This window comes from Elaeis guineensis, chromosome 1 (genome assembly GCF_000442705.2).
Source record: "Elaeis guineensis isolate ETL-2024a chromosome 1, EG11, whole genome shotgun sequence".
NCBI lineage: Eukaryota > Viridiplantae > Streptophyta > Magnoliopsida > Arecales > Arecaceae > Elaeis > Elaeis guineensis.
The window spans coordinates 99,144,620-99,158,322 of NC_025993.2; the positions used below are offsets into that span (position 1 = coordinate 99,144,620).

Genomic DNA, 13,703 nt, shown 5'->3' on the forward strand with positions numbered 1-13,703 from the left:
TTTATAATGGAAAAACTCATATTCGTTGTAAGATCACCGAAGAAAAGGTTGGTCATAAATTTGAAGAGTTTGCTTCTACAAGGAGATGAAGATCTTTGAGAACAAATAAAGAAAAGAGAGAAAGAGGAAAAAGATAAAATCTAAATATATATGGCACAAAAAGGAAATGCGATTTTGATAAGACTTGAATCAGATCATAAAAAGATGTTTAAAAAAATATTATTATTTTTTATTTTATAAAAATATCAAAATCTATTTTTTAAATAAAAAATATTAAAATCTATTTTTTTTATGAATTTTCATTTCTCATATGTATAGTAATTTTTTATATATATTTTTTTATTTTTAAAACTCCAACCAAATAAAAAATTTTTCTCTCCAGAACTCTGACGCTCAACGGGATGGGACCGACCTATTCCCGTTATATAAATTCGCCAGCCGGAGTCCTCCGGTTTTCCGGGTGGACAGAACCAAGGTAGTGCGAGAAAGGAACGGAAGACTTCAATCAAAAAAAGAAAAAAGAACAAGGAGCGGAAGTCCTTCGCCTCTCTGATCTCTTTCCCGAGCTTTCCCTTGCGAGAAGAATCCAAACCCTAGAGGGAGAAGGGTTTAGTGAGATATTCGAGTATAGACGAGGAGAGGGGAAGAGAGCCATGTCTTTGGGGTATGCGGAGAAGCTGTCGTACAGAGAAGATGTGGGCACGGTGGGGATGTCGGAGATCTTCGACCCACCGGATGTTCTGCAGCAAAAGGTGGTTTTCTTGATCCTCCCATTTCTCCAATCTTCTTGATGGATTTTTTACAGTGCTTTTTAATGCTGTTTCTTTCTGTTGATGATTATCTTCTCATTGGGCTTTGTCCCGAAGAATGGAAGAGTGTTAATGGTGTTAATAGTTTGGCATTGATGTTTGCTTGGCGGATATTGTATGAGTTCTAAAATGGTTGTGATCCAAGAAATATTCAAACTTGTAACAGTTCATTTGGGGAGAAACAGTTTTTGGCGTTGTTGCGAGGATTCTGTGTTGGGTGGATTGCTTGAAGGAAGATTTTTTTTTTTGAGGATTGGAAAGACAGAGAAGGATTTTCAACTTTTTTATTTTTTTAAAAAATGTATATTTATTTTTTTTTATTTTTCTTTTTTTACCGTGGGATCGTCGGCGGATTGTAGAGGAAAATTAGGTATTTTCCCATGATTGACTCTCTTGTTTTTGATTTGAAAGTTTGTTTGGCTTATGTCTTGGACCAACCTTCTATAGGTCTTTAACTTGAAAAAAATGGTTACTAAAGAGCTAAGCTATACATTTTTCTTGTCTGGCTGCCCTCTTTTGAATTGTAATCCTGATATATCAGATTGTAATATAGTTACTCGAAGCATGGTGATTACCTAAATAGCTTTGGAGGTCATGTTCATAGTGAAGGGGATCGATGATGCGAACCAGGAGTTTTTATGGCTGAAGAGTGATTCGAAGAAGAAATTAAATGGGGATTTCACCATTACGGATGCAATATCAATCTATTAGTCAAATCCTTGTGAAGAATCAGTAGTCGATTCTTTGATGGCTGGATGCTTTATGGTAAAAGATTTATGCAGATGAAAGATGCCAGAATGAAGGGATTCATGGGTTCAATGTTGTTGCTTGAATTTGGTCAAGGCTGCGAAAAGAGAGATGTGATGAGACCGCTGCCGAAGAAACCGGGGTTGCAAAGGTTTTCTTTCTATCATCAAGGTTTATATTGCTGATGTGAAATGTTGTTAATTAGGAGATGTCAGCGGTACCTTGATAACACTGAAGGCAAGGAGTAACATCTTGACATTGGTTCCATAGTGACAGCTAGTTGGCATGGTATGTTTTGCATTGCACACTGCACTGATGAAGAGAATTGATCCATACAATTTGATATGGTGGTCCACCCAATTTAGGGACTGTTTTGTTCCTCACCTTTTTTTTTTTTTGTGTGTATTTTCTCATGTCTTTGATGCTGTGTTTCTGCAAAACTTGATTGGAGTGTGTCATCCTATTCAAAATGTGTGTCAAAGTTTCTGCATTGGCAGTTTATCATGCAACATTACATGGCTTGCAGTTAGATACATAGAAAACAGAACCATGTCAACATAAACAGTTAGGTTACTAGAAGTCAACCTCTGAGGGTTCAACTGAAAAACCAAATTTTTGTGATTTTAGTCTTAGGTTCATGATCTAAGGCATGAATTCAGTGCTTTCACATTAGTAAATTTTCCTTCAACATAATCCTTAAAATTTTTCCTCAATTTAACTATGATTTGATCTTGGATATTTAAATAACTAAAATAAGGGATGGAAGAAATGTTTACCAAGCTAGTAGCTTGTACTATCCCAAAATATTCATAGATTTCACCTTGAATTGTCTGAAATCAGGTTGTATGAGCCTCCACCATTCTCTTTTTGCTTGCTTCCATTTTGGAATGGTGGAGAAGGAGGCAAAGAAACCTTTTAAACAGGCACTTTGTTGTGGTTCAGAGCTGGTTTGGGTTTGATTGACCTCAATACAGTTGACAAGGTGGTTTGGGCCTCTGGTTTGATCATGATCGGGGCTTCTCAGTCTGTCACGTACCAGCTTAGGGCAGGTAAGACCATTATTTGATTTCAAGGTGCTGAACAATAGCAGCATGTCAACATGCAGGAGGGAATGAAAGTAGTTGGTGAAAGCCTTTGGATGTTAGTACTGAGAATAATAAGGTCAAAGAATATACAATAAGAAATGTGTAGTTTGTCTTCTAGGGATTTTTCAATGTTGATATTTGGATGATCTTTTGTAATTTAGTATGGGGCTTTAATAGAATTTTTGGGGATTGATGAACAAATGAATTCCAAAAGAGTTTTCAGTTTGGTGAATTTTTCTATTGAAGTGTAATAGACTGATTGGTGATTGTGTTTTTGCACATTTGAGATGTGCAGAATCTTGTTTGTTTAATCGCTATCTTCAAAACTAATTAAATTTGCGTGTCTTTATCTCAATCTTTGGCAAGGTTCGTCGTCTCGATACTGGATCCCATACTGGACCATCCTATTATAGCATTGATATGCAGTTTGGTACGGTACAAGATAGCCTACTAAGTGCCGGTATGATATGAGACAGCGTACCGATATGATATTGGTATGGTATGGTACACGTACACCCTTACCAGGCAATATGGGGCGGTACAATAGAACATGATCTTTACTTTCTTCCTTCTTAGTTTGGATGTTCTAGTTGTAGGAACATCTAAGGTTGCTCCTTCATTCATGAGCTTAAATCATAACTGATAGGCAATGGCTAAAGTATCATATACAATACCCATGCCAATCATGGTTTTGCATGATGCGTGTTCCCTCAACATTTGGTATATGTTGACAAATTTATATTTACTAATAATAGAAATTTAGGATCATAAATTTTGCGAGATATTTTCACTTATAATGAAAATTGTTAAGCACATGTTGCATGAGTCTTTATAATTTGTTGTTTAAACTAATATTAAATGATTTTATCAAAATGAACCAATTGTTAAGCACATGTTGCATGGCTCCTTATAATTTTTTTGTACAAACTAATATTAAACAATTTTATTCAGTATGAACATTTTAAAAACAGAACAAATGAGTGCAAAATTCATGATAAAAAAGTTGTAGCAAATATGCAAGTATGTTTATGAACTAATAATCTTTATAGAAATGTTTAAATTGTCTAATATGCCCACTTTTGGATGTAAAGAGTCTTAACACTGTTTGCCGAACCATTTCGAACCGGACGGTTCAGACCCTGTCGATGGGAAATCGGTCTGGTTTCGGCATAGAATTTGGCACAACGGCTCTCTCAGAGGGAGGGAGAAGAAAGAGAGGAAGAGAGAGAGAGGAGGGGGGAGAGAAGGAGAGGGAGAGGAGGAGAGGGCCTTCGGCGACCGTCGGAGGCCGTACCGAGGGGCCTGAGGGCGGTCGAGGCCGGAGGGGGGCCTCCACCCTCCTCCCCCTATGTGAAATGGGTTTTATCGCATGAAGTCGGCAAACTAGCTGCCAACTTCACCTATTCTATTTTTTTTAAGAATTTTGGTTGAAGTCGACAAAGTTTGTTGACTTCATGTGATAAAATCCAAAAAAATCCAAAATAGGGGCAAATCTCTATTTTGCATGGGAGGAGGGTGGAGGCCCTCCTCTAGTCTCGGCCGCTCTTAGGCCCCTTAGCGCAGCCTTGGACAGCCTCCGGAGGTCCTCTCCTTCGCTCCCTCTCCTTCTCTCCCCCTCCTCTCTCTCTCTCTCTTCCTCTGTTTCTTCTCTCTCTCCCCTTCTATGCCCTGTCGGTTCGGTCCGGCACGAAATGGTATGGAACTGGATTTGAACCATACCACTGGCCGGCCGGCATGGGCTCCGATTGTGGTTCGGCGGTCCTTGACTCTTAATAAGTAGAAATATTAAAGTAGTTAATGCATGCATCCAATTCAGCCATGTAATCATCTATTTATATTTAATACAGAAATAAAGTTAAAAATAAATGTATTCTATAAGAAATGTTTAGTGAGGAGTATGCTGCCATTATGTCTTCATTAGCGTGTAATTTGAATTGGTCTATCTTAATTATTATTAATTTTATTCATGAAGTTTTGAATTTCATGGCATTGTGTTGCTGGGGGTACACGTAGGTTGAGTTGACTTCATGTAGCTTATAGTCTAGAATTTGGACTTGATCTTCTTCACTTCTTCCATGGAATTTTTCATATTTTTTAAGGTTGTTCTACATCTAAGGAGCTAAATTTAGTATTTTGAAATATTTGCTATTGTTACCAATTGGATTTGTATAAAATAATATGCTTATATTTTCATAATCTTGGTCTTACTTGAGAATCCAAGTTTAACATTGTTTGCTTATTTGGCTACCTGTTGGTTAAGTTGCATCAATTATGAGACTAAAATAACCCCCTTTTCTGGTACAATAAAAGAACCCTTTTTGATTGAATATCCTGATCTCTTTTTTATGTCTAACCAAAGAGCATAATTGAAATCTAATGAAATACCTTTTGCTATTTTTGAACTTAGCCATTGATATGCAAAACTTCTTCATTTGCAATACTTAGGACTAATATTTTCTTGCAATATTTTCAAGAAAGGGAGTGCAAAATTGGATCTGATATGCATTCTATGTTTGCTAAAACTGAGAGAGAGAGAGAGAGAGAGAGAGAGAGCTTCTAATCTTGAGGAGGAGCAATACTGCTGATATCCCTCTTGGCCTTCTGTTTGATTATTTCCCAGGCTTCAATATCAAGAAGGACATAGGAAAGAATGAACAAGAACAGAAAAGAGAAATAAAGAAAAAGAAGGGATTTCTGATTATCTAAATTTGAATATGGGAATGCTAATTGAGTACTGATGGCAATTATGATATTAATTTATTTTTAATTCGACCTGGTTATATTTTATTGAATTTGGAAACAGGCTAACCCCATCTATGCCCACTCAAAGTAAATAATATATCTAAACCCAATCACATAATCAAGTGGAATTTACTAATCCTAAGGCTATGTTTGCTGTAGAAAAAAGTTAGTTTAACATAATTGGGGTAGCTTGCTCCTAACACTTTTTACTCCGGAATAAATTACTCCACCATGTAGGGTGGAGTAGTTTATTCTAGGTTAAGTGAAAAGTGACTATGTTTACTTACTACAATATTTTTATCCTAGAAAAGCTATTTTTCTAGCATCTGGTTGGTTAAACAGGATAAGTTGTGTGGAGCCTTATTTATAGCCTAATTGGCAATTCAATCATGAGTCTTTAATTTGCTTTTCTTGGACATGACATTTGAATGATGTTTTGTATGTGACTTTGTGCTACCATGGTTACATAGGTGATGGAGCGAAAATTCATTTAATTTCAAATTGAAGTAGTTATATGAATTTATTTTCAATGAGCAACTTTTCTTAAACCAAGGATACATATGACTAATTTCTTAGGAAGCAATTCTTCGATTTAAAGTCATATTAAATTCTTTTTGATAGAACCATACAATTACATGCCTTATTCTAATTTTAAACAAGCAAATAAATGCGTTAAGTTTTACTCTATGCTAATGATTTTTTCCATGCAATAATATATAATGTGATATTAACTTCATTTTGCTTTACCATCATTGGCCTATGTATGTACATATGTATGCATTATGTCTGTTTTTATGCATGTATGTATGTACGTCTAAGTATGTATGCATGTAAATATGATTAACATACTATATAATTATTTGTAGATATATACCAAAGGTTTTATCAGGTGCATATCACGTGCAATATACTAGTGAACTAGAAATGTCATATACATACTGTTGGTAGTGTTGGAAGCTTATACCCTATGATCTGCACATTGGCTGTACTTATGCTAATAAATGTGTTAAGTTTTACTCTATACTAATGATTTTTTGATGCAACAATATGTAATGTGATATGAAATTTATTTTGCTCAACCAAGATTGGCTTATGCATCTACATGTGTATGTATTATTTTTGTTTTTGTTTTGTTTTTTTTTTTTGCATGTACGTACGTCTATGTACATATGCATGTAAATATGATTAACGTACTAAATAATTATTTGTAGATATATACAAAAAGGATTTGTCACGTGCATGGCACGGGCAATGTACTAGTGAACTAGCAATGTCATAAACATACTGTTGGTACTTGGTAGTGTTGGAAGCTTATACTTCTGATCTGCCTTGATTTTATCGTCGGTTCCTGTGCAGAACAATAATCCTATTTCATATTGTGTTCAATTTGCACATCAAACCTTCAGATTTTTTAAAAAGAAGAATTAAGACTTCTAGATTTTCTCTGTAGAAATAAAGCTACTTAGGAGATGGTCATGAAGGTTTCTAGCTCTGGAAGAGGAGGATAAAGCTTGCCGTGATATATATTTATTCATACTAGCGTACATCGCTTTGATATGGACAAGCACACATCAATATATGTTGGCATAAATGGTATAGAGGCATGCACCCTTTTATTTACCTATCAATTTTTGGCATGGCATATATCATAGATGTGGCATGTTATAGACAGGAACTTTAGTCCTCGCCAATAAGTTGGGTGTTCAGATACTTTTTTGCTGACAGGTTCCTTTTATGCCTGTAGTTGCCTTAACTAAGAATCCGAGTGTTTCATCGACGTTGACAGTTGACACTAGATCGATGGTTGTTCTCAAGGCACTTATACTTCTATGGATCATAACTTGATGAATAAAATCGAACAGTTACAGATGGGATGAGCCTTGTTAACTAAGGTTAAAATCTTGAGACTGCTTATAATGCCTCTCACTTTTGAATGAGTTTAGGCAAAGCCAAGAAGGTGTATAATTTGAAAACCAATCCTTTCAAGTGCCATAGAGTTTATCCTTTTAACTCTAAAGATTGTCTAATTATGGTGTTCCTTTTAATCACTCTATTCCTCTTGATATTTGAATTTAAGAAATTCTAGCTTTATGCAGTGAGGTAGGCATGAATACTCATAGATATGCGATAACTTGATAAGTAATTGTTAATGTGGAAGTATTGAGTGCAACTTGGTTGGGCAGTGCAGGAATCAATCCAAAGCCAAAAGAAATTCGCCCAACCCGTACCCAAATTTTAAATTCATGAGTTAGTTATGAGTTGCGCCATCCTTTAGAGATTTGTTGCTGCAGCAAGATGAATATGAATAACACCACAATCATGTCATTTGCTGGTATTTGTCATTAGACAATATTATGTTGATATGCTGCAATGAGCTAAAGGAATATGGGAAGAAGCTCTTGAAGTTTAGATGGTCCTTAAGTTTTGGGAGAGCATTCCCTGGACTAAGCTAAGGTGCCCAAGGTTCAGTTGATATCCAGCTGAGTAGGGGGCTGGATTTCTTTGGGGTGTCTTCGCTGGAGGTGTTCTGGCCAGATATGTTCTTGGCAGAAGGCCGATCTTTTTGTTTATAGCATGGGGCTTTGTTGTTCTTGTTTGAGCATTTTGAAGTTCCTGCAGCTTGCTGGTCATCATATTTATCCTTGAGTTAAAGCTTTTATGCTCCTCCTATATTTTATTTTATTTTAATTTGACTATTTTAATGAAAATTATGATGGTACTGCAGAAATGGCTCATCTCTCTTTTATAAATGTTCTGATCATCATTTAAATAATTCAATTTTCCAATTTCCCTTTTGGTTGAGATCCAATAGCATCTCTCTCTCTCTCTCTCTCTCTCTCTCTCTCTCGTGATTATTCTTAGCATAGAACCGACCTTGTGTGCTGGAGTTATTATTGTCCAGACTTAGCTTTGTATTTATTAGGCGAACCTTTTCATCCTTACATAAATCCTGATATCTTCTTGCTTTATGATTTCTGATATCTTTTGGGTTGGTTTGTTGATTGCAGATTGAAGAGCTTGCCATCTTGATACAAAAGGTAAAGAATTATAGTATTGCCACTGTATATGCCATTTGTTTATGTTTGAATTTGATCATGAAGATATTAACATCATTATGTTGATTGCTGCTATCTATCTTTATTCAAAATTTCTGCATCCATGATTGCAGAGTAAACATCTGGTAGCATTTACAGGGGCAGGAATATCAACTTCTTGTGGCATACCTGATTTTCGAGGACCTAAGGGGGTTTGGACTCTTCAGGTAAATGGTAAATGCATTGTTGATATATGCATAATGAGCTAACCAACCAGCCTGATACAGCTTGAACTTTCGGTTATTCTCACCATTGTGCTGGTAGCATATTGGCTTGGCATTTGCACAGCACTTATTATGCTATGTTAGTGCTTGGCATGTTTGGCATGCAGTCAATATCGTGCCAATGCTGTGTGCCCGTAAGGCATTGGTGGGTTATGCAAGGATTCAAGTCCCAGCTGGATATCCCGTGGGACACCAGTAGGAGTGAAAATGAGTCGAGCTGCTCGCGAGCTACTCGAGCTCGATTTGATTCGCTATTATCGAGCTTGAGTAGCTTGAATATTTTTTTTCGAGTCGAGCTCTAGTAGCAGGATATTCAACTCGAAAGCTTGCGAGCCTATTCATATTTTTATATATTTTAATAATAGCATTTTTATTTATAATATATATTAATATAGATGCTATTAGTAGGCTAAGGCTTGAATTCGAGCTCGAGTATGGCTTGATTGATATTCGAGTAGAGTCAATATCTAAATTTGTGTTTTTTCATCGAACCAAGCTTAAGATTGGAATATTAAAGCTCGATTAATCTCGAGTCGAGTTTCGAGCTCGAGTATTTTGAATTGAGTCAAGCTCGAGCTTCTAGCTACTTGACTCGCTTCGATTTGAATGCACCTCTAGACACCAACATAGGGTACCCTCTTATGTGTTGGGACAGAACCGTCCCACTATCATCCTAGTGTCCCATCGGCATCTTAGGATATCCCCTATCTCAAATATCAGGATGGAGTGGGATAGCGGCATGTCTCACTCCATAAAAAAAACGGTCCTGTCCCACGAGATTTAAAACCTTGGTGTTATGTATTATATGGTATCTTGCATGCTCTGACACTTTAGGGCACTTAGGATCAACGGTGATCTGATAGGAGGTGATGACATTACTGTGTTTCCTAGCAATCTACATGGCAGTGATTCTATATCACTTTCAGTTCTCAAATCACTATCCAACCCGATGATGGAAAACCCATCCTTGAGGATGGGTATCCAAGATCAACCCAGCATGGTGATCTTGGGCTGAAATATGTTGATCAAAATACTCTTCGTACTTGTTGTGGTCTTTCGTGAGAGGTTCCCTACTCCCTAGAGGAGTCTCCATGCGAATGAAGGAGAGGTGCTGCTTTGACTCTCTGCTAACTTTGTAGAAACACATAAGCAAAGGACAATAACAGGAATAAAATAATGTGAAAGAATGTGGAAGAGAGAGAGTGAGTGAGAGACTAAAGGTGACAAGCCTTTGAGTATGTTGTACTTTTTACTGTTGCTTCTCACTTTTTACTCCCTTTTCAAATTTCACCTTTCTTTTCTTCACTTGAAGCGAGTTTTCTTCTAGAATGTTGGACTCATGGGAGATGTTCTTTATCTGATATAAAAGGGACTAAAAAAAAACTACATTGTAAAGTGCTCTGATGGTGCATCGTAGCTCAAAGCTGGAGTAACTTGCTATGGGATGAGAGGAGCAAGAGATTTTTTTTCCCTTTACCTTTTATCAAGGGAAAGCTATAGCTTGATAACATCGATGGAAAGCATTTACTAAGATAAAGTTTTTTATATTGACAGAGTACTGGTTCGTAATGGTATCAGGCACCAATATGCTATTTTTAAAAATCTCATCTTTGTTATCTCAGCTAATATAAATTGATATTTCAAGATGTTAGCTAAGATGAGATATTTCTATTTAGTGCTGCAAGTGGATTGCTTTGACCCATTGCTGAACTAAAACGAATCAAGAAACAACTTGATCCAACCAAAATGGAGGTACTTGGATTAAAAATATGACCTGTTTTGTATATAAATTGAATTTGGTTCACTAAGTATTCCAAAACAAACTGAAACCAACCCAAACGATCCAAAACTAATGAAATATATTTTCTAATCTTTCTTGAATGTAGTAATTTTATTGATTTTTAGTAATAATGTTATATAGTTAATTATGGTTTCATATTTTTGACGGTAACTAATATATGGTTGCCACTCAAATCATATGTGAAGTGGGCTGTTGGTAATGTTTAAATATTATTTAATTAATTTTTTGTCTAATAAGTTTATGATATAATTAAGCACTCTTCTACTATTTGTTTCTCATAATCTGTGTGAATTATTCTTAAACCGATTTGACTCGAAATATGTGACGGATTGATAAAATAAATCTTTAATCTGAGCTGATCAACCCAGAGGAAAATTGAACAACCTTTGGTTCAATTTCTTAACCTAAGTCAGATATAGATTACATTTGGATTGAGTGGGTGACAATTTTTCTATCCATCCTGGCAAATATCAAGGGTATTTATGTTCTTAATTCATGAGACTTGAGAATACATTAAAAATCCTCTTGGTAAGTTATACTTTTTGGTACTAACATTTGATACCTAGAACCTCATGTGATTAAGCTTATAAAGTTTAGTAATTAACTACATGAAGCACTTTGTTTCCCATTACTTGTGATGGTGAGTTACAAGATGCTTTTGTCATGATTAGAAGATCAGAAACCTCCTTTTACAAAATGAACAGAATTTACCAATCCACCCTGCATAGTCCTAGCAAATCTTTTCCTTAGTTGAGTCCCACTCATATTTCATATTTTTCCCAAGCTTTAGAGTTAAGCATAGCTTTGAAGCCTCTGGACTGGAAATTGCATGAAATCAATACTTATTGCTTATTTTGCTGCTGTGATCTAAGTCATGATCAAGTGCCTATGATGTTCATCCTCAATCTACTCACCTGTTTATTACAGCTTTATTCACTTTTTAAGATTATTTTTAGAGAACAAGATGCAAATTACAAATTGCTTCATCCCATGGAAATACCTGAATCATCTTACAAGCTCAGTGTTAGATGTGTCTGGTGACCTACATAATCAATGAAAGATGGGTTTTTGGCATGGTTTGAGGCTTCACTTGGAGCTCCAAAACTGAAATAGTGATGTATCGGTTTTGGCCAGAACTAATTTGAAATTGTGCCTAGTTTTGGAAATTTGCTGAAACTAATGGGGCTGACTTCATTGTATGTATGATTTACTATACCAATTCTTTGGTCCCTGCATGCATTGCAATATTAGGTCCAATGAGATTCAAATGAAAGTCTATTATGATGGCACAGGCTTGCCTATTTCTACTAGGCATTTAGGCTTTTCATTTTAGGTTGCTGCAGACAAAATGATAAACTATACCTAGACATGCTTTTTTAAAACATATTTTTTATTTTTTTGAATGTTTCTGTGTAAAACAGCAAAACCGGTCCCAGATGACATTATGCTTCAGAATATGTCCTTTTAGGTTAGTTTCATTTTCTTCACTTCGATATTTTGCCAATATTAATTAGGTATTTTTTTAATAATTTTCAATCAAGTTGCTGAATCCAAAGAAAAACCACTAAAACTGCTGAAATTGAATCATTTGGTTTGGCTAAACTGAGTTTTGAAGCCTTGAATGTTCAGCCCCTTGTGGCACTGGACATAACCCGTGAATAAGTAGATAATTGTTAGCAGCCGACATGTTATTCCTGATGCTACTTCTCCATTAGAAGATGCACAATTCTCTCCATTTTGTGGGGACAGTCTAAAATGATCTTTGTCATCTTTCCACATTTCCAGAACAGCCTCTCATGGGACTGAAATCTCTTTCACTGTATTGGCAAGAAACTACATGAAATGGTCATTCTGATGGTTATATGAGCTTTTCTGCAGCTAATACTTTTCTCAGTCTTAGTTCAACAAACTGCTGGACCTTTATTGTCCAGTAAAAAGGGTTGCTTCTTAAGGATAAACAGATGAGTGTGGTAGTAATGCTTGGTACAGTGAAAAAATGCTTAAAAATCTTTAGCAGATGCTGGAGTGGTAATCAAGTGACAGCAATTACTTATCATTCTTAACATGGCCGACCTTGATGTTGTGAATTTTTTTTGAGAGTTCTGCTATATTTGTCAACAAACTAATTTTTAACATAAAGTTTGGTAAATCTATGGATCTATTTTATGTATGATTTACTAATGCTCTGATTTTGAGCTGCAGCGTGCTGGCAAGGGTGTGCCTGAAGCATCTCTACCATTCCATCGTGCAATGCCAAGCTTGACTCATATGGCATTAGTTGAACTGGAAAGAGCTGGTATCTTAAAGTTTGTTATCAGCCAGGTATGGCTAATTTGTCACTAGTTTTTAATGTCTTCTAATGTAAATCATATATTTTTAATCTTCTTTCTTGGTCAACATTTAAGATAAATCATTCAGTGGTCTTGTTATTGAGAAGAAAATCTTTTCCTTCTATCTGTGGGTGGATGTTTATTTCTGTATCGGTTGTTTGTTGGGGAGATATTGGGTACTTAAACAGGGCTATGGATTCAACTAATACTTTCTGGCTGGCCTTTTTTGGTGAGGTTACAGTTCTGGACACTTGGACGTGCCATTCCATAGAACTCTGAAAATGGAATGTAATGCTTACATCAAATTTGAAATGTTTGTTCCTGGCATGACATTTGGGATTGATCTGTAAGAGGAAGTTCAGTTGAAGTGATTGCAATTCAACTTTAAATATTTTATGTGCTAAAGAATTAGTCATGTGAAGTGTTTGGCCACTTTCTGTATCAGATTTTTTTTATTCTTTTTTCTTTTTTGGTAATGTCTTTCTTCGTTTTTCTGTCATGTTACATTTCATAAAGACACAAACACACCCATACATATGTACATATATATGTATGTAAAAACAAAAAGTGCTGCTGACCAGTCCATTTAGTCTAATAGGCGAGATATTGATATATTTGTAAGTTGTATGGTATGGAAGTGTCTGAGTTTTGGGGGCTGAAGCATCAGGGACCTAGGAGAATTACACATTTGGCATATATCACAAGTTCTTAGCCTCTTAGGAATGCTAATAGCCATATTAATCACTCACATACTTGGTCATATAGATATGACCTTTTATTCCCTTGGGAAACCATGATAAAGAGTGCTACCATAGAAACTTTATCTTCTTGTTCATTTAAAGGGCTATTTTGTTTCTAATGTGTTTTTTT

At 35.8% G+C, this 13,703-nt stretch overlaps 1 protein-coding gene across 3 annotated transcripts in view; it reads left to right on the forward strand.

The window, feature by feature from the left end:
* Nucleotides 1–417: 417 nt before the first annotated feature.
* The window catches only part of LOC105061056 (NAD-dependent protein deacetylase SRT1), a 39,149-nt gene continuing 25,863 nt past the window's right edge, over nt 418–13,703 (forward strand). The window contains exons 1-4 of one of the 3 annotated variants that reach the window (XM_073257279.1): nt 418–752; nt 8,392–8,421; nt 8,553–8,645; nt 12,706–12,825. In XM_073257279.1, coding sequence (XP_073113380.1) covers nt 654–752; nt 8,392–8,421; nt 8,553–8,645; nt 12,706–12,825 — 342 coding nt within the window. In that variant the 5' untranslated portion in view covers nt 418–653. The remainder of the gene's footprint in view (nt 753–8,391; nt 8,422–8,552; nt 8,646–12,705; nt 12,826–13,703) is intronic. The other 2 variants (XM_010944988.4, XM_073257283.1) reach the window with 2 other exon arrangements.